At 39.0% G+C, this 21,982-nt stretch overlaps 1 protein-coding gene across 5 annotated transcripts in view; it reads right to left on the bottom strand.

The window, feature by feature from the left end:
- LOC141805173 (disabled homolog 2-interacting protein-like) overlaps positions 1 to 21,982 on the bottom strand; it is a 272,306-nt gene that overhangs the window by 236,778 nt on the left and 13,546 nt on the right. For 3 of the 5 annotated variants that reach the window (XM_074689980.1, XM_074689984.1, XM_074689982.1), the window contains exons 2-3: positions 11,498 to 11,622; positions 1,048 to 1,177 (exon numbers count right to left, since the gene is read on the bottom strand). In XM_074689980.1, the coding sequence (XP_074546081.1) occupies positions 1,048 to 1,177; positions 11,498 to 11,622 (255 nt within the window). The remainder of the gene's footprint in view (positions 1 to 1,047; positions 1,178 to 11,497; positions 11,623 to 21,982) is intronic. The other 2 variants (XM_074689981.1, XM_074689983.1) reach the window with 2 other exon arrangements.

Genomic DNA, 21,982 nt, shown 5'->3' with positions numbered 1-21,982 from the left:
TTGGTACAAACCTCAGGATTAACAATGAAATCCAGACAATACTGAAATAAATCCCTGACATCCCATAATATGCTCTCTAGCGCCACCTAGGCACTCAAAAACACACTAAAATGGCTCTAACAGATGCTAGGAATGCTCAAAAACTCACCAAAATTGGCACACACCTCAGGATCGGCAAAAAATTCCAGACAATACTGGAATAAACCCTGAACATCCCATAATATGCTCTCTAGCGCCACCTAGGCACTCAAAAACACATTAAAATGGCTCTAACAGGTGGTAGGAATGCTCAAAAACTCACCAAAATTGGCACAAACCTCAGGATTGGCAAAGAAATCCAGATAATACTGAAAGAAACCCCCATTATTCCATAGTATGCTCTCTAGCGCCACCTAGGCACCCTAAAACGGCCATAGCTGCCAGCAGGAATGTCCTAGAGAGATGAAACCAATGCCAAAATGTTCGTCTCATCTTGTTGGACACCGTGGAGGTAGAACCTTGACAGTGGAGGGGAAACCGGCAGGAGCCTGGGGACCTGTCTAATGCTGCTTGCAGTTTTAATTTTTTCTTTCTTACACAATTTTCTTAGAGGAAACCTATGGTTGCTGACAATTGTTGACACATGCTTCTGGACTAATGAGCTGGTAAAGGTCTGAGCTTGTAAAAAGAATCTGACTCTTTAAAACTCTCAGGGTGCCCTGACTTTTGCACATGCTAAAATGATAGTTTTTATTTTTTGTAATTTTGTTCAATTTATAAAATAAAATTTAACTATGCATGAATGTTTCTTTATAATATTTTCTTTTTTTCCCATATACCAGAAAGACTTTAAACATGAATATTAATTCTTTAATAATCAATATATATAAATATATAAAAATATATACTTTTGCCCACAACTGTACATTCAAAGTAAATCATGTGAAGCTTGTGTTTCATTTTAATTATCCTTCTTCTAATTAACAGCTTCCAGAAAGCCATCACAGCTTTCACAGCAGCTGCATGCGTCTCCTGAACACTGCAAAGGTATGTCCTCCGGCTACTCACCGCTCCCCGTGGACAGCTGGCTGTGGAACTCTGGAAACTGTGTCTCCACAGGAACGCTGATGGTGCGTCGCAGGAGATGGACCTTGCATGATGCAGCGCGCCTCTCCTGCAAAAACAAGGGTTGGATCTGCTGAGAGAGAAAAGAGAAAAGAGGAAGAGGACAGAAAAATGGAGCAAGACGTTGAAAATGGAGAAAAGGCTGAATGCATTTGACTAAGTGTGCAGAGACAAAGTGGGCAAACAGGGAGAGAAGACAGGGGAGCGAGAGCTAACAAGAAGAAAAATGGCGTCTGCTTGAAATGTTAGAAATGCTCAAACAATGGCCTTCTTATCTAGGTTGTCGTGGTTATTCTGGTCACTGTGTTTAATGCTGTGTTGCACAAAGGCGCTGGAGTTTCTGATTAATGAGAGGTTGTTGGATAAAAACAGAGCAGACATTAGCAGCACATCAGTCTGTGTCAGCCTGTATCGTCCTATAGCTTCGTACAGAATGTTTGCCTCCAAACGATTACACAGACAAAGGAGGAAGAGATGGCCACAGGGTGAAAGCAGCAGCTCAAAGGAAGAAGGCTGATGTCCTCCAAAAGGACTGATAATGGCTTATCGAACATCCTCACAGCCTTCTGCTCAGTGTGGCTTACGTTCTCCATCCTCCTGTTTCCACGTCCGTCTGTTTGGCTCTGTAGCTTTTATCCTCACCTCTTAACTTGACTCATGGGTTTAAGGACAGCTGTCTGTGACATGAAGACAAAGTCTGCCTCTATGAGGCCGTACTGACTGAGCAGGTTGAGACATTATTGGAGTCTCAATGTTCCCTGAAGCAGGTCTGTCAGGAATATACAAGAAGTGTTCAGCTCTTGGTTACAAAAAGAGACACAAGTCAACTTTTTCTCCAACCAACAGGAGGAAAGAATCCTGCTTCTGAAGAAGAATCTTCTTAATATATTAAATGGTGCAAGATTTGTAAGAAACCTGCGTTTATGTGATGAGCAGCAGAGCTGAGGATGAGAAATTTGCCAAATCTTCTCTGCCAATGCCAAACAGCTCTTTTTGCCATTAACTCGTTTGATGTTGTTTGGTGAATTGAAACAATGGAGTATGAAGACATATTGGGATTATATACATAGATTATCGTAGTGCCATTGTTGTATTATGATATCGTAATCTTGGGACCTTTGCTTGAGAGCACCCTCTGCAGATTTAGGAATGCAAACGAAAGCAGGGCTACAGCAAAGTGTACTTGGTAAGCCCCGTTTCCACCAAGCAGTCCGGTTTAGAATGGTACGGTTAAGTTTGACCCTGTTTGCTTTTCTTCAGCCAACCGTGGTAGGTGGCGTGTAAACCAGATACCGATAGCTGCATCAGTTACATAATATTGTGTTATACATCCAAGGAAGAAGAAAAATGTGGCACAGTAAACAAAGAGTAACAATGAAGACATCCAGCAATTTTTCACACAGAAAGTGATGATTGTTTTGACCAATCAACAGACTAAAGTGTTGTGGCTCCACCTTCTGGGATCGGATCAGTTTAGTCTGGCACCCCAACAGAAGGGTGGCCCGTCCCCCCTGGAAGTCGGGAAGATGAGTTAAGTTTATTTTCCATACAGAACCAGATCACAGCAGAAGTAATTTAGAGTTCCCTCTCTCATGAATCAGGTCTAAACATTGTTTCTTTTTTTTACTTTAAAATACTAAATAGGCTTATTTTATTTATCTGATTTACATGATGGGACATCGTCGCGTTCACATTTCTAGTTCTGCCCCAATGCGTCCATGTACACACAAGCACGTGCGCATACACACACAAAGACCAGCACACTCCGTATAGTGGACAGAGAGCTGGGAAAACCACTAGAACAAACTGGGACGATATGCTGTCTTCACAATTCGATTCAATTACCATTTTTGGGGTGCTGATTCGATTTAAATTGCGATTCTTTAATATTTATGATTCTTGAAATGTTTAGTTTGCTTTTTTATCACCAGACCAAGTAAAATAGTTAGATGATGATGTCTACAGACTTATCAGGAGCCATATTTTCCCATAAAAGGCACATTATGTGAGTCAGAGAGAAACATTTTCCAATCCAGTTTAAATACAAAGACTGAAATGAAGAATATGAATTTGAAAAAAAATGTTTTTTTGACAAAAAAAAAACTGATTTTGATATTGTCAAACAAAAAATCCATGCATATTGATTTTTTTCTTTTTTTTTCTCCATACCCCTAATCAACAGTCTGTAGTGTTGTAGCTCCACCTTCGGAATGGATCAGTTTAGTCTGGCACCCAACAGAAGGGTCCCAAAAAGTGGGACAGTTTGTCTTGATTATTAGGAGATCTGTCCCGGGATTAGTCAGTGGAAACGCCATAAAAAACATGTTGTACCGAGACTAACAGAACTGAACCGCTAGGTGGAAATGGGGCTATGGAGCCTGAGGTGTGAAACACTTTCATGTAAACAGGGCCTGAGAAAAGTCAAAACTCTGGACACCCCTCCAGAGTCCCAGCTTTATGTCAGTCCTGATGATATGTGCCACACCAGCTGAACACAGAGACTCTTATCACCTCTACACAGTCTTCCAATCACTCTGTGAGATTAGTTTTTCCTTTGTGTTTATGGATGTATATGTCTTTTATAAATTAAGAAAAATGACTTTAGTCTTGCAAATAACCATCACCCTTCCTACCTTTCCTGAATGTCTCCAAAGTCATTCACAGAGCAAATATTCTTTCTCATCAGCCATTCACAGTGATGCAGCACTTTATGCTGTATTTTCATTTGTGTCTCACAGAGTAAGTAGGCCATGAATGTCAGGCTGAAAACAACAGTTGAGGCTCAAGAGAAAGCCAGGCTGCAAAGGGATAAAGAAAAAAAACATAATAAAAGTGATATAAAGTGAGAAAAGCACAATAAAACAAAAAAGCAGAAAGAACGGAATCAGAAAAATGTCTCTTTGCTGAAACCCCCAGAGGAAAAACTCCAACCTCAGAGCCAAAAATCAATCAAAACTTGTGCACTGGGACTCTAGGTGTTTCTGAACACAGTGAATCAGCTTTTCTTTCACTTTAACAATGATCTGTATTACACGGTTTGAATGGGGTGATTTTAAAAATGAAGATATAAATCAGTAAAATCATCCTGTCACAACAAGATTTTCAGGACAAACCATGTCAATAAGTGATGACGGTTAAAGGCATCACCAAAGTGACAGCCTGAGAAATCTGAGCTAGTGTCACAGTGCACAAAAAACTGCAGTTCCCTGAATGTCCACTTGAGGCTGGCTCCCAATGCTGCAGAATTTCTGAATTTCAATTTGAATTTTACAAAAAATTGGGAAACTGTGTAAAAAGGTGGGGTAAATAAATCTGGTTGGCTTGCAAATAATTTCGACCCCATAAATAACTTAAACAACAACAAAAAAAAACATCAAGAAGTTGACTTTGATATTAAAATTGAAATCAATTATTGCTTTATTAAAAATATAATTGCATCTTAGTTTTGATGCCACCTTTAAAAATGACCTACAGCTGGTAGGAAGATATTTTTGGAAATTTTTCAAAAATGGGAGACTGCAAGAGCAAACGGTTTCACCATTTCAGAATAATGTTCTTTAGAGTAAAATTAGAAAGAATTTTGAGATACCATCAACAGTAGAGGCACACTAAATTCTCTTCAAACCAAAAACTTTTTACAACTTGATGTTTCCCTTGCGGTAAAAGAATAAAAAACTAAACTAGGGTTAAACTATCATCAAAACCATACAAATAGAAAATGTTTGATCTGTCTTTTTGGTTCCTGTTGCCACCAGACCTGTAAGGAGATGAAGCCAGGACAACTACGTTATCAGAGGTGGCAGATTAATTTAGGAAACAGCCATGTATGCACATAGGAAGTCAAGTTTTCTTCAGTTTAGTAAGTTAAGCATATTCCGCACTTGTTTTTTAAGTGTGTTTGTCTCAATCTGTTTTTTTGGAGTGGTCTAATCATGAATTCCCACTGTAAGCGGTATCCAGTCTCCGGCACAACTGTTTTGGGGGGTTCAGCCTGAAACGTACAGAACAATATCATTACTATGGACCATTAAAAAAAATGGCATCGTCTTGCTCGGCTCGAAGTGAAGTCGCCACAAAAACTGCTCCACCTGGTGGCTGGCTACAGCATAGGTCAAAAAATCCATCTCCCCAGTCATTCCAGATGGGCTGTGGTCAAACTTCAAAAAATTGATACACCTGGTAGAAATGTTTCTCATATTTGATTGTTGTGGTTATTTGAAGATATTATTTGTTTGTCCTGTATTCAAGTCCTCTTTTTTCTGAAAAGTTTTGTTTTAATTAGTTTTAGATGTTTAAAATGTGGTTTTACGTCACATGTAATGATGATTGACAGCTGGAGTTTTTTTGTATTTTTTTTCAGGGATGGTGAAATGTGCCAAGAGGGAGAGCCAAGAAGAGATTAGACTCTCATAAGAAAAAAAATGTATTTATTATTTATGTCACCCAGCTTCAAACCCATACAGTGGTAAAAGGTGGAGCCATGGTGTCCACCCATCATGCAGTTTATGGTCATTACAAGATACATTCCAGACAAATATTTATCCAGATTTAGAAAATCTAGATAGCTGTGTAAAAACCAGACCACTGGAAATGAAAATCAGTGTGTTTTCTCAGCACTCCTCACTTTGGGTCCACGTGTTCCCACCACCCTGTCAAAGAAAGAGGCGTTGCTAACACAGCCCAAAATGTTTAACCTGCACTCTGTGATTGCTCAGTCAGATGCTCTGACCTGCTCTGCTAAAACGTGTTTATCTTCAGATTGTGTCGCTGTTTGGATCTGCAGTTTGCAGACAACAGAGAAACCCAGCAGCGCCACTGGTGACCTTTCAGAGTCTAAGTCTCCAGATGGAGGCATTTAAAAGCTGTTGTTCTTTGCTGCCGGGGAACTAAAAAGCACTCTGGTGGAAAGGCTGCGAATGGGTCGATTCAAATAATTCCAGCCTGCAATTACAATCTTATTTCAACACGGCACACCCCAGTACTCACAGAAAAAAAAAACTGAGGCACCGGATTAGAGAATTAAATACCTTTGCCTTGTCTAGATGCCTTTAAGACTGTGACACTGTTTGAGCTCTTGTAGATGAAGCTTTACTTCCTAAGGGCGGCAGCGTCCTGTGCTGGTTACATAAAAATTAAAAAAGAGGAGTTGGAAGTCCCTCAAGGCAGTAGCTGATTTTCAGATAACGACAGAAGTTGCAACTGCACACAATTGGATGCCCTCCATATTTTCTTGCTTCTTTCATGCTGTAAATTTGGGGCTGAAAAGCTCTCACTGCAATCAAAGAAGACTTGGGTAATTACTCTGGATGTCAATGGTGTTGTCAACATGGGAGATGTTGTCAAGTCACATACTTATGAGAAAAATTGTCATCATCAAAGGCCCAAAATGTCTCTAATGTTGTGTTTCAGCTGCTGCTGCTAGTGGAAAGCATTGTTAGTGCCATGCTTTGCAGCTTGGGATGGGTACCAGACTAGGTCTGAAGTACCAAGTGCTGGTTCAAGTAAAATCAAACGGTACCATGTTTAGATACATCTTTGTGACTGGGAGAGAATGAAAGAGTAGGCGATTTTCCATACTGGACACCAAAGCAAGGTTGCATGGTGAAGATTAAATATGTTAAATTGAAAAACTTTGAGATTTTATTATTAAGGGACTGTGGATGTAAATTAGCTTCAAGCTAACTCTGGTACAATGCATCAAATGGTGACATTTATGTTAAATACTGCATAAATTAAATTTAAAACAAAAAAATAAATAAATAAATGAATAAAAAAATAAATATATTTCTACATAAATTCACAAAAAAGCACTGAAAATTGGTACCGTTGAGTACCAATACCAATTGCCAGGCATCGGTACCATATCGTTACAAATCTGGAAGGCATCCATCCCTCTTTGCAGCTGTACTACCCTGATGTAAACAAGCACAGCCGACAAGTGGCATCTCGTATTTGAGTGTGGTTTGAATGAGTCTGTATCTGATTTAAGTTGTATTTAACCACCTAATCCAAAGAGTGTTTTACTGGGTCATACAAGTGGATGCTAACCAATTTAACATTCCACCTGTAGATGAGTAATTTGAAAAGTCAGAATTCAAATTTCTCACTACAAAGGCAAAGTGAAATCTCTATAAGTGATTTTAAAATAGTTTCACTTTCATATGTTTGCCTGTTCATAATCCATGATTTAAAATGAGATAACCAGCACCTATGTTGATAATTTCTAAATGCTATTTCTCAGTTTCCTTTGTCCAGATGGACTTTATGGAGAAAACACAGTTATATTCATAGCATAAAAACTGAAAGTTCCTTTCCTTTCCTTGCTCCACACAGCGTGTTAAGGAGATTTAGGGGAAATTATTATCATTTCTGGAAGGTGAGAAAGCAGTAGGTCTTACTTTGAACAAAACAAAACAAAACACGTCTTTGTAAGTCTTTTGTTTGTTTCTTTCTTTCCCTTATTGAGTACTTAAACTGTTTTTATGTAAATTGATTTTTTTTAAGATATGTGCCATGTCTTTAATGATTAATTACATTAAAGATTTAAGAGCCCTGTCTTGAACACCTTTCGTAGAACTTAAACACAGTGCAAGGAAAAATGTTTAGCTGAACCTTTGGTGTCTTGCACCTTACCTATGTTTTGTGGGTTATTTTTCTTCTTTTGTTTTTTTTTATATTGTCATGATTAATACACTATAAAATAATTAACATTTGCTTAAATAAAAAAGTTCCTTTGAGGACACCACGCAGGCTGGTAAAGTTTAGCAAGCACCCAGCTCTGAGTAGCGCTAAACAGCTAGTCTGCTTACCTTCTGTACTACACTATAAATCTAGTTTTCAAAATCTGTCTGTTGTTGCGTTTCAAACAACAGCGCTATGTTACAACAAATAAGCACAAGAAACTTTATGCCAATAAAGCTGTTGAACAAAGGTATGAACAGTTGTATGAACAAAGAAAAGTTGATGGGGCTAATGGGAACCAGAATCTTTACACCAAAAAAGAAACAAAAACTACAGATTCAGGCTTTAAGTGTCAAAGCCAAACGTATGAATAACTTTATCCATTTCATCAATACACATCCCTCAAAAGACACACAAGAAGGAAGCACCTGTTTGTAGACCTATGGCACAAACATGATTTCACACAAAGCTGTGAAAAAAGAGCAGGATACTGCTGACTGAACAATGTAATTTTGATTACCCAGCTGACTCTGAATTTGTTCCTAACAACAACACCTCTAATCTCACAGACACCTGCATAATCCAGCGTGACACTAATGAAAACAACGGAGCCAAAGAGCCCGACTCAGCTCGCTCTGCAGAACCTGGCTGCTGGGGGTCTCTGGTGAGGGGAATGTAAATGAAGGACGCAGGATTATCTCAGGAGCTGTTGTTTCTAAAGAGGTGGTTTTTTATGCTAACGTATGCAGGAATTACGATGTTGTAGGAAACTGGACGAAGACACACGCTGTGAAAGATATTTGTCCGTGAACAGAACATACTACACGTCAGTGCTCACAGGTGAATCAAAAAAATAAACAGCATCATTAATTATTAGTCAAGAAACTTTAGACCAATTAATCACAGGAAAATCACAAGAGAACCCCTTTTCTTTCTTTGTTTCAAACAGCTGAAGCCTCTGTTTAACTTCCTGTTTACAGTGAAACTGAGACTCTCCAGAAACCAGTAGATGAGAGCAACTTCAGAGGATGTCCTAGAAATGAGTCAAAGGTGATAGTATTTCATATGCAGAGGCATCCAAAGGGTCAAGTTTCGATTAACTTTTGAAGTAATTCAACTTTTTCACTTGGTCTGGCGTTAAAACTAAAAATCAGAAATATCAAAGCATTGCAATTTAAATCGAATTGGTAGTACCCACAAACCGTAAAAGAATCAAATCAGGAGAAAAGACTCATGTTTCTACGTGGAAGAGACTCCAGAGCCGTGCACCTGACTTGGCATGTTAGCACAAGCTAATCATGGGTATTTGACTCATACCTGGTTAGCAGAATCATAATACATTTTATTTCAAGGCACCTTTCAAGACACTCAAGGACGCCGTACAATACATAGGTTAAACACATTTCAACAAAAGTTAAAACAAGAAAAAAGGATAAAAGTTGAGAAAAAAATAGATTTAAGAGATAAGATGGCTAGAGGACAGAAAGGTTAGGTAGGCCTGGCCGAATAGATGGGTTTTGAGGCGGGATTTTAAAATAGTCAAGAGTCAATATCTTGGATGTCTGGTGGGAGGGAATCCCAGAGACGGGGAGCAGAGCGACTGAAGCCTCTGGATCCCATGGTGTTCAAGCAGGCTAGGGGGATGTTGAGGCTGAGGGAGGATGAAGATCTGAGAGTGCATCTGGGTTTGTTGATGAGGAGGAGATCACTGAGGTACAGCGGGGTGAGGTTATGGAGGGCTTTGAAGGTGAGGAGCAGGATTTTATCACTGATGCGGTGGATGATGGGTGCAACTGTTGCAGAACGGGGGTGATGTGGTGGAAAGAGGGGGGTGCTGGTGATAATCCAGGCTGCAGCATTCAGTACAAGTTGAAGTTTATGGAGGGACTTGAGGGGGGGACCAGATAGAGGGGAGTTGCAAAAGTCCAGATGGGAGGTAACAAGAGGCACAGAGGGAGGCGGGAGGGAGGGTGGAGGTGGGTTTGGTAGGAACATAGAGCTGGGTGTCATCTGCATAGCAATGAAAATTAACCTTGTATCTACGGAGAATGTGGCGAAGGGGGAGACAGATTATGAAAAGGATGGGACCGAGAACAGAGCCTTGGGGAACACCAGAGGTCAGGAGGGGAAGGCAGAGATTTGAATGTTTTTAGCTGGATTAACTGGCTGCAGTTGGAGAGGTAAGAAGAAAACTAGTCGAGGGGAGAGCCTGATAAACCAGTGGATATGGAGATGGTGTCAAAAGTTGCTCTTAGCTCAGAAAGCTAACTCCCATCGCTCTTTGTCCTGTGCTGTTCTCAAAATGCCCAAGAGTGAGTGAAAGTCGAGCTAAGCTTTACCCTCGTTAAGGAAAAAGCTTTATCATTTCTCTTTGGTTGCGTCTTTCTTCCTCCAAGCTAAGTTCACTATCGTTGCTACGTGAGATAGCTTCTCCCACTCGCTATCATCAACATGTAAAGTCACTTGCGCACTGGGTGCTCTGCAGTTGGCCGAGGTAACCACGCTTACTTTCCACCCAGAAACACTCCAATACAACCAAAACGTCAACATAGAGGCAGAGGAGGGGGGCTGAGGCAGACACAGACACTGACACACATGTAAAAAGTCTCATAGGAGATGATTAGTAGATGATTTTATTTTTTTTTTATTTTTATTTTTTTTTTCCGTTGCTAGGCGCTACCCAAGTAGCTGCCTGTTGCAGCAGCTCTCTCGTCTTTGTCCGTTTCTTGTCATTTTTTTCGTCTCTTTTTCGTAATCTTTGTATTTGGAGCGGATCATCACTTTGTATGGTTCATTGTCGGTCACGGACACCAAACTTTTTGTGGCTTCGGCGATATTTTTGACTACTTTTCTCCTGTGTTTGTCTGGAGATCCTACATGTAACCATGGCTGCATTGTTTACATGCGAACTCAGCTGTTAGCAGCCTGTAGCATGCCAATGCTAACTAGTGTAGGGCTTGATGATTTCCCTCGAGCTGAGGAGGAGGAGGTGAGGACAACGTGCTGGTTCTCGGGTGTGAGCTGGGAGATGACAACGTGGACCTGTCTTTCCATCCATCGTTGTTGGGAACGTGGGATCTAGCTCCGGGGGATGGACGAGCTAGCCGTGCTAACCCAGCGGCATCGTGCTGTTCACGGACGTGGCTGACGGAGCTGACATCAGACGCCGGCGACACATTGGAGGAGATTCGCCTGCTGTGAGCAGACAGGATCCAGGAGACAGAGACTGAACAGACTGCTGGGGAGGCTCAGTCCTGGACCCTGTGGAGGTGGAGGCTGGCTGGGCTGGAGAGTGGTGGACGAGTGGTGGACGGGATGTCGTCATCTATTTTCTTGTGGACCTTTTTGCACTTTCTATACTCTTTGTTTTCTTAAATGCTGCGGTGACTCCTGAATTTCCCCTCGGGGATAAATAAAGTATTTTCTATTCTATTCTATCTATTCTAGTAGGATTATTCCTGTAAAAGTTGATATTTTATTCTTTTATGAAAAATCCTGCAGACTCTTCCTTTAAATGGGGAATCAAAAGGAAATGTGAAAGTGAATGATATGTAAATATATTTGGAGACAGAGTGGCTGTATGAGACAGAGCGACACAGCCTTAGCAAATAAACTGACAAGGCCCGAAAGGAAAAAGAAGAAGAACAGACAAGAAACACAATGGAGACACAGAAGGACATGACAGACAGGAGATTGTACTGTCCGCTCTTACCACCTCCTCCTCATTCAGAAGCAGCATCTGACAGTCAGCTACCACACAGTACTTTGGGTTCCAGGCAGTTTGCTCTTCATAGGAGTGACCGTGTGACATCCAGTGTCTCGATGGACACCTCCTGTCTACAAAAGAGAAGAAAAGGGACAGACAGAAGAATGTCAATGTCGGTTAAAGATGAAAGAAAGGAGGAAATAAAAGAGGAGTTCTTAACAGGTTGCTATGTCATAGACTTGAATGAAGAGTGATGGTTTTATGTGTAAAAGAGGAGAGATAAGAATGAAAAAGGCAGAAAGGAAAAGGAGGCAGGAGGAGTGCATGGGTTCTTCATCTCCGTAAAAAAAAAACCCAAAGGCTTCCATTTCAAGCAAATAACAGTTTTACTCTGAGAACGCAAGAAATCTTCTCTTAATTAGAAGTGCCACAGGAGAGGTAATGTATACTCCATGTTTTCTACTTTTCCTCTTCCATCATTCTGCAGATGTCAGGTGAAGAAAGCCGAAGTATAAAACAAGCAGGCAGCCGTAAATTGGATTCTCCGCATCCCCGATGATGAGCTGACATAAATCTCAGGGAAGCATTACATATTCTTTGTTCACGCAGAGAAATGCATCACTTCTCACACACGGGTTACTGTTGCTGAGACACTCTGACTACATCAATCACCGCTGAGCTTAATACAAGAGTTTCATCACAGATCTGCGTCGGGAAGTGAACCCTTTATTAGCAGCTCAGGTGTCCTCTGTTGACTCAGAGTATGAATGAAAATACTTTTCCAACAGTCAACATTATTTTTTGGATTCATCACAACATTCTGGGGAGCTCAAGAGCCTTGAGAGAAAAATGAAATCAGCTCTGTTTTTCTGTATCAACATGATACCCGTACCTCAAAACCCCAACACAAGCTCTCATTTAGGCAACTCAAAAAAGCAAACATGCACTGACTGTTCAGTTTAATATTGTATTGTTTGGCTTGGGTGCAGGTTCTGTTGTGTTTTAACATGGTGTTTTGTTTCCACTAAGGCCCAAAGTCCCATTAAAATGATGCAAAGCAGGCCAGAGACATCCAGAGACAAAATAAAAGTAACTGCACTACACCTCCAGATCAGTAGAGGGCAGTGAGACAATTGGTGGAGCTTTTTTGTACTGCAGATGGACTCATTGAATCAACGCTTTGAAGGAGATGAGCATCACATGATGTATTGTATCACATCATATCATATTGAATTGTCTCATACCACATGGTGTCATATAGTATAATATCTGGGGCTGTCAAAATTAAAGCATTAATCAGATTAATCCCACCATCATGATTAATCTGATTAAAAATTTAAACTCAATTAACTAATCTGCTGTGCAGAAGGACTCAAAATCCCTGAAATGCCGCTGGCAATGCATTTTGGGCAGTTTGTCCAAGTAGATTTCAGTACAAAAAATAAACAAATAAAAAAAAGAATGGTCCAACCAACATAAAGTATTATGCACACTCTGCAGGAAGGAGTTTTCTTTTCTGCTTCGAAAACTGACACAATTGCAAAGTGGATCGCAACAAACTCCAGACCCATTACTATAGTTGAGGACATGGTTTTTACAAAGGTTTTGCAAGTTGCCTCTCAAGATGCATATTACAAGGCTCCATCAAGAAGCACTTTTTTTTTTGTTTACATGAACTGTTAAAGGTGTTTATTTTACATGTTATGTGCTAAAATGTTTCCTTTTTTTAGCGTTTGTTTGCTCATGCATAATTTCCACAGCAACCCTGTCAAAGATCTGATTCAGTAGTAGAAGTAGTATTTGAAAAAGATAGACTTTATCTATAGACTTTATTAAGCTCAAGGAAAAAATCTGATTAATCATGATTAATCATAGAATAGGCATGTGATTAACTTGATTAATTTATTTTAATAACTTAACAGCACTGATCACGTCATATATTGCGTCAAATAATATATCATATTATGTATCAAATCACATCGTATAATCCCATGTCGTATCAAATATCATATCCTGTATTGGATGGCATCAAATCCTGTCATACTTTATCACATATTATCATATATTTTTGTATTTTTATCATGTATCATAAAATCTCATATTAAATTATATCATATCTTATAATACTGTATTACACAATATTATTTCTTATGATATATCATATATCATATCATATCATATATGATGACACATCATATATCATATCATATATCATATCATGTCATGTCATATCATATATGATAACATATCAAATAATATCATTTATGATAACATATATCAGATCATCATATCATATTACTTCTTTTCATATATCATATCATATATGATAACATATATATATATATCATGTCATATCATATGTCATATCATATATGACAACATATCATTTATTTTATCATATCATATCATATATCATATTATATTAATTATATATCATATCATAACTTTGTATCATATTGTTTCATATCAAATATTACTTCATATTATGTTTTGATATCACATCACTTCATATCATATTTTATCATATCATTTCATATTACTTGATATCATATCATATAGTATCATATTATATTACTTTATATCATATCACCTCATTCATTGTGTTGCATCATTTTTTTTCCCCTTTTTTCGTATCCTTTAGTTTGCTTTTTTTCCTAGTGTTCATTTCTATCCTATTGTTTATCACATTATATTGTTTTTAACTGTCATTTATCAAATTGATTTATACTGTATGAAGATATTTTTTTTTAACTTCTGCTACACCTTTTTTGTTTCAAACTAATGAAGTCTCTAAATCCATTAAAAGTTGTAATTAAGAGCAACAGAATTGGGGCATCTTGGATATCTTTTATGTACTTTCATGATGTGAAGACGAACATTTGAGTAAATACACAAAAGCATCGTGCGATAATAATTCATACATGTTGAAAAGAAATTAGAAGCATTGAAGTACAAGGTTTCTTTATATAAAAAAGGTGTTAAGAGGGTATCTTGTTTAAAGAATATGCAGAATATGTGCTTTAAGGAATATAAAATTGCCAAAGAGAGTATGAAACTGTGTGAGCTTGCAGAGAATCTTCACTGGTGTAAAATTTCACAGTAAATATGCCATGAGAGATATGTTTCATCCTTTTCACAGAGAATCTGTGTCACGTCGAACTGAAAAATCTCCACTTTAAGACCTGACTGTGGAATAACAGCTTCTGCAAACAGGCCATGGCTGTGGAAATCTGAGTAATACACCCATCGAGTCCAAACGTGTCCCAACACAGTCAGTGGTGCTTCTTTGATCATTATGCTGCTTCATGTCCCTGGTAGCCTCATCAGCGTGAAATTAGACAAAGTCACAGGTACACAGACGCATTAATGCACAAACACACGGACACACACGCTGCTTTCCCACACGGCATGTGTCTGAACGGCTTACAGTCACGTCGTGGACAGGGGCAGGTCAAGCACACACACACTTTTCCATTTAGCAGCGGCAGGTTTTTCATCCTGGTGTTGATTGAATTGCGCATTTTAGAATCCGAAAGCTTTGAAATTATGAAAGAGGGACAAGAGTCAGAAAGGTAAGGAGGACAGAAATGAAAGGAGTCTTTTGAGTGATGCAGCTTCGTCTCCTTCCTTAAAGCAAAGGGGGAGAAAGTCAGAGCTCATCTGTGGTGCAGACGGAGTAAATCTCTCAGCTCTTCTGCATCTACATTACTGAGCAGAAATCATCTTTCATACATGCTAAAAATTAACTCAAGTCTTACCAGACACTTCTTCAGCAGGTGTTCAACTCAATGACTCAGTTTGATGGACAAGACATACATCCTGCTGACGTGCTATAAACTGAATCGATTTCATTTTCATGGCCGTGGTGATGTATTGATTCAGCTTATGACGGTTACACATCCTGTTGTCAATCAATATTTTGCAGGATCTGGCAGGTGGGTTGGAAATGTACACGTACTGCATTTTCTATGTCCCTTGGTAAGAAACAGCCGCTCTCTGGTATGTAAAGCTCTACAAGGCGAGAAAACCCACCATAAGCTCAAGGATGTTCATACAGAAAAAATGCTTCTTGTTCAATATGTGACACATTTAAAGCACACCTTTGAATACTAACATGACCGATGTTTCAAGAAAGTTTGTGTTGGAGGACTATATTCAGTAGGGATAGGCAAGTATTGATACCAGGTATTGGTATCAGGCCGATACTGGCCTCGTTTGAAGATATCAGGTACTCCTGAATAGGGCTGTAGGGATGCACTGATATGAAAATTTTGGCCGATACTATATTGATCTTGCTGTCATGGCCAACAACCAATATTTACCGATATCAATATTAGGCTTTACACAATCACAATTTTTGGGCCGATCACCGATCAGTGAGTTTAAATAAGACGATAACCGATTACCGATCCGATCACGTGAGAAGCAATATTTAAACTACTTGTTCATGTACTTATATACTTAAGTGCTGTTTTCTGTGTATCAATCTTGCCATGCCCCAATCTGACTGAGATACAAGGGTCAAACATCAATGACCTCTGGAGGGCATTAAAGGACTGACAAGTTCAGTTAAGTTCAGTCTGGACAATCAAAAATATAACCCCAGACAAAAATAATTAGCACAACTTATAGTAATTAAATTACTTTATTGTAATTAATTACTTTCGTGTAACAAGTAAATACTGCAAATTAAGGACAGTAATGCTGCCTCAAACATACTGCAGCATATCAATTAAATTAACAGTCACAGACTGTAACTCTAGTGCAAATAGAACGAAGCTGCCTCAAAACATTTATATACATCCATGAAATTAACAGTATTTTTAATCATGAGTCTTTGCTCTCAGATACAAACAAATAAACATGTTGATGCTGTGAAACTAGTTTGGAGTAAATAAGACAGATTAAACACGACCATGACGTCATTGATTGATCGGTGATTTATGACATGACGACCGATCCTGATCATTACAAAAAATGCCAAATATCGGCCAATCCGATATAGCCGATATGATCGGTGTAAAGCCTAATCAATATTGGTAAAAAACAAAAAAACAAAAAAACAATCTTGACATAGATGATGTTTCATGGTAGTTAAGAGAGAAAGAGTGGCACAATCATGGGAAAAGATGACAGAGATCATGGAGAGGATCAAAGGATGGAGCGCCCGAGTTGAACGCGATCAAAAATATGTTTTCTCTGTTTTTGGATCAAAAACAGGAAGAGAGACATATAAGAAGAGAGTCCGCTCTTCTTAGGTAGTTTTGGTGTTTACACAGTCATAGAAAACAAGATTATTTGGGTCTTGAAAGATCGTCAAAGATGCTCTGAAAATGTCTGGTAGCTAATGAGTAAATATCGGCCGATATTGATACCGATATATTGTGCATCCCCAGCTGGGATGATATGCTTTTGGATTTGAATTCTTTGATATTTCTGATTTTGTTCACTTTTTTAACACCAGACCATGTGAAAAAGTTGAATGATAATGTCTACAGACTTTATCAGGAGCCATATTTTTTCAAAAAGTGTACATCACATGTGAGTCAGTTTTTAGTATTTATTCAGGGAATCTTTTTTCCAACCCAGCTTATTGGCAAAGACTTAAATGAAAGAATTTAAATTAAAAAAAAATCCAATTATCAAAAAAAATAAAATCCAATTATCAAATTGCCAAACCAAAAATCCTGATACCTCAATGCATCAATTTAAGCCAATACCATTAGCAGACACTCAAGACAAAAAGATCTTCTGTTGAGTAAGCCCTCCTCACCAGTAGTTGGTGCTACATTGCTGCAGATTGACACCACAGCAAATGTGCATCAAGTCCTGTTCAAATCTCATGAGTGAACCAGGGAAAGCAACTAGATTAACTGTTTTATTTTGTACTTCAGTTTATTAAAAAACAAAAATTAAAACTCTGACAGTTGTTAATTTGATTTTGCACTTTTGTTAATTTAATAAAAACAAACTGTCAACTCAGAGAGAGTTGTTCATGTTTTATTTTGGACTTAATGTCTAATTAGTTACTGTTAACTGAAATTTTGTGTATCAAAATTACAAGTGGTATCAGTACTTGGTATCTGTGAGTCCTCAAGTATCGATCTGAAAAGAAGAAGTATCAAACATCCATAATATTAAGCTATTTTTTTGTACTTGTGTTCTGTAGATTGTTTTTTTTTTTTTTTGCTGTAACAAAGCATCTTGGCAATAAATCTTCTACTGTTAGACAGCCTGTTTATTTCTCTTTTAATCTGAAATTTTCTGAATCTTTTTTGCCAATGCCGAACAACCTATTCTGCTGTTGCTATTGACTCTTGTTTTTAACTCTTGGTGCTTGATTTGCAACTGATTGGCAACATGTTTTACAGCCATTATTTTTCTATTTCACATCTCATTCATACATAAGAGTTTCAGTCATACTGGTTTCATTAATACTAGTTTCATGTATGACTGACTAAACTGACCAGCAGGCACCTTGTAGCTGTATGTAAAGAGGATAAAGGCCTATCTCTTTGTCTCATCCAATCTAAAGCCCCATTTTCACAAAGCACTTCAGTCTTGGTACAGCACACATTTTTGTGGCATTTCCTTCAAGGAAACATGGTTTTGGTCAAAGTATGACCCAAACCAGAACAGGTCCCCAACTCCCGATCCACCGTCCCACTTTTTGGTGCTGTTGGGGTGCCAGAGATACCGATCCAACCCAAGAAGGTGGAGCTACAACACTGCAATCAATCAATCAATCAATCTTTATTTGTATAGCGCCAAATCATAACAAATGTTATTTCAAGACACTTTACAAAAACATTTACAGGTCTAGACCCGTAAATGTTAATAAAATGAGTACAGGACTTTGCAGCATTTCGCAAGTTACAATGGCAAGGAAAAACTTCCCTTTAATGGGCAGAAACCTCGGGCAGAACCAGACTCATGTTAGACCAATCCGTTGATTGGTCATAAGAATAATACAGCGGTAATATGGAATACCACCTTGCCCTGACACGTTTGCCACATGCCAATCACAGAGATGACAATTTTCTTGATGTCTTACATTGTTGCTCATTGTTTACTGTGCAGCGTTTTTCTTCTTCATTGAATTTACTAGTGTCACTCTGCTATGGCATCATGCTATTACATAGCTGACACGGCCATCGGCATTTGGCTTACACACCTACCAAGAAGAACACAGTTGGCTGAGAAAACGCAAACAGGATCAGACTTTAATGATCTAACCCGTACCAAACTGTACTAATCCAAACTGGACCACTTGGTGGAAATACAGCTTTACATGAAGCTAGATTGAGTTAAGCATTTCTATTTTTTTTTTTCAATATGACCACCCTCGAAAGTCTGTAACAGGAACAGACACTCAACAGCCAATGAGAATACGTCCAAATTTTACACAATCTTGCTGTCCACTTCATCTATGGTATTAGTGCAATTGCACAGAGTCTTTAACTAGTGACATTTTGAGTCAAATGGTGAAGAAAGCTATTTCTAGTGCATCATCTATTTATTCCAACATTGATATTTAGCTCCCACAAATCCATAAATTGAACCACACAGAGCAGAATGTCAATTTATTTGCATATCCAGGTTTTGTCCCACTCCTAATTTATCACTTTTTGGCACTGGTGCCAAAAAAAAATGCTCCAAATTCTGAAAGTGCCATTTCATAGTCAGGAACTGCAAACAGACAATACGGTGACCTTTTTGAATAAAAGCTCTCAGCTCTCCTGACTGTACTGTTGGAACTGTGTAGTTTACTTTCATGCTGGTAAATAAATCATGACAGCATCATTACACAAGCTGAAGCTACTGTTAGTTTCTGCTTGGTCTGATGCATCAGAAGAGACACTTAAAGAGAGTATACAAAACAAAAATGAAGCTAAAATATGTAGGTTTGAAATAAGGAAGAGATAGATTAAACAGAACTCCTCAATGATTGTGTTACACGGAGATGTCAACAAGCACATTTCAGTGAGGCTGTAATGAATACCAGGGGAAAGAGGCAACAGATCACGCCCAGCTCGTGAATGAGAGCTCTGATGTTTGTGTCCATGACAGCAGGGTGTCATGGCCGAGCGTGCTTCACTGTTTGTGAAAGATAAGGGCTCCTCCAATCAGATAACAGCTTTACATGCTCCACTCTCACTCTGCTGAAAAGCATGACCACACTGTGTTTGCATACACTTACATGCTACGCCCCTCGTGTCTTACTTATTAGCTGACTGGGATCAATAGCTGTGCAGTATTAGCATTTTATCCCCGCTGCATCGATGGCTGTGTGCCGCAATATGACGGTGAACTCACCTTCCCCTGCTCCTACAGAGCCAGGTATCGACGAAGGAGGAAGGAAAAAGGTTAATGGGATTAAACCACTGTATGAAGTTTGACGCCTCAAAGATCTGTTTGAAAAGTCTGCTTTGCTTTTACAGCAACTGAACACAATGTAGCGTGTGAGTGACAGAAGAAAATGGGACACAGGATGTGATCCAATATGGGGTTTCAGAGCTCAGCACAAACACTGGGAGTGTGAGTGAAAGACGGCTGACTCGCTGATCCACCAGGATGACTGTGTCTGGAGCCTAAGCTAAAGAAATCCGATGTTAGCGAGGATAAACTTACTGTACCCTTTGAGGGGATTATTTTAGTCTGTGTTCATGTCCATCACACAAGTACGATGAAAATACGGTAGCAGGAAAAAACAGAACACCTTGTGCGCACAAACTCCCACATGATATGGATCCAGGCATCCTAGTTTCCTGACTTTTTACTCTTTGCAGGATGATCTGAAGCCAGTTCGAAGGCTTCGGTGTTTGTGACAGTTTTCTCTCCCAGGGTGAAAAGAGAATCCAAAATTTAGAGACATGTTGTACCGCTGCTTTTGGCAAACACATCAAGTGCAAGAAGGAAATGACCACTTCTAATCTGATTAGAATTGGTCCAATCAGAATAAACATGACTCATATAAACATTTTGATCAGAATAACTAATAATCTGATTAGAATTTTAATCAGAGGTGGTGTATTTGTTTTGTTTAATAAACAAAAAGCAGACTTTAACCATAAAAAACACATTCACAGCAGAAACAAACACGTGCACAGCCCAGTTGGAAAAATGACTTCAGTCTGAATAGCTAACCAATCAGCATCCGACTATGACATCACGGAAACTACTGGAATGAGGAAGAAACACCAATTGAAAAAATACACACTAAAGAAGTAAAATTGAAAATAATTCTATTCAAAGATGCTTTGTAAGTAGGATCTGTTTTAATGTGACTGCAGCGCCATCTTCTGGCCCGGAGTCTCACACACACTGTCGTGAAGATGTGACTTTTAACCAGGCGTGTGTTTGTTTCGGAACAAATTTTCTTGGCTCAAGTCAACTTTTTACCAGATACAACACGACGAGGGAAGGTATTTATCAGTACAGTTATGTAGCGCTGTTGTTTGAACGTGACAATAGGCTAACGTTTTAAGAGGCCAACGGTTTTAGGGTGAAAAGCAAAAGTTTTGTTGTGTTTCAGCCGCGTTTACATGGAAACGGCGTTTCAGCCGGCCTAGAACGCAAACTTTTGAAAACAGCCTCCAGAGTGGGATTTTTCTAAAATGCTGCCGACACCATTGCCATGTAAACAGTAAGCCGGCATTTTTAGTGGAAACGACGACGTCACACTCCACTTCTGCTTCTGGACAAGACAGTTATATTGCTCCGACTATAGGCCTGGCATGCTTACTACAGTGTTTTCAGTCGCTCTGCATTTCAGTGTAAACACAGATTTTTTCACTGCGTTTTAGCGTTTTCAAATGAAATGTCGTGTAAACGTATGTCAGTAGCTGGCTAAATTTAGCAGCCCGATGGTACAACGTATTACAGATGGGCAATGATTTTCAAATATTTAAATAGTCATTCAAATTTAAAAACTTGAATAGTTCATGTCATGATCGTTTCGTCTTATCTGCGGCAGATCGCAATTTTTTACAGGATGCTGGAGCTGTTATGCGTCAATTTCACAAAAAGCAGGAAGTTGTGCACAGAGACCATTAAAAATGCCCATTCACTATCAAAATAAAACAAACGGTGTCCAAACCAGATTGTTTTTAACTTGACTTCAACAACAAACTGACATAATAAATGTAGCCGAGCGAATATCAAATCACTCTTTTGCTTGAAATGCCCATCTCTAATCTATAGGCTAACGTCACAACAACCATACAGTAGTTAAGCAGCTGTCCGTATGTAGCTCTACTGACAGCCCGGTGCTGTGAGACATGTCTGTAATGTGTAACGTAAGTGAATCCTGGATACACCCTGCCAGTCATCTACCAATCAGAGCTAACGTAACCTCACTCTTCATTTTATTGATAGACTCTCAAGTTTGAACAGACCACTGCAGAATAACTGCTGACTGTGGGCTGGAATCAACATTAGCACAAACAGTTTAGCCCTTTTAGCCTTTAGCTCGTGCCCCATCTCTCTCCT

Source organism: Halichoeres trimaculatus, unplaced genomic scaffold (genome assembly GCF_033239565.1).
Source record: "Halichoeres trimaculatus isolate MK-OKI-2021-1 unplaced genomic scaffold, fHalTri1.1 fHalTri1_scaffold_16, whole genome shotgun sequence".
Taxonomy (NCBI): Eukaryota; Metazoa; Chordata; class Actinopteri; order Labriformes; family Labridae; genus Halichoeres; species Halichoeres trimaculatus.
The sequence above is the reverse complement of the archived record's forward strand: the minus strand, read 5'-3'. Positions and strand labels throughout refer to the sequence as shown.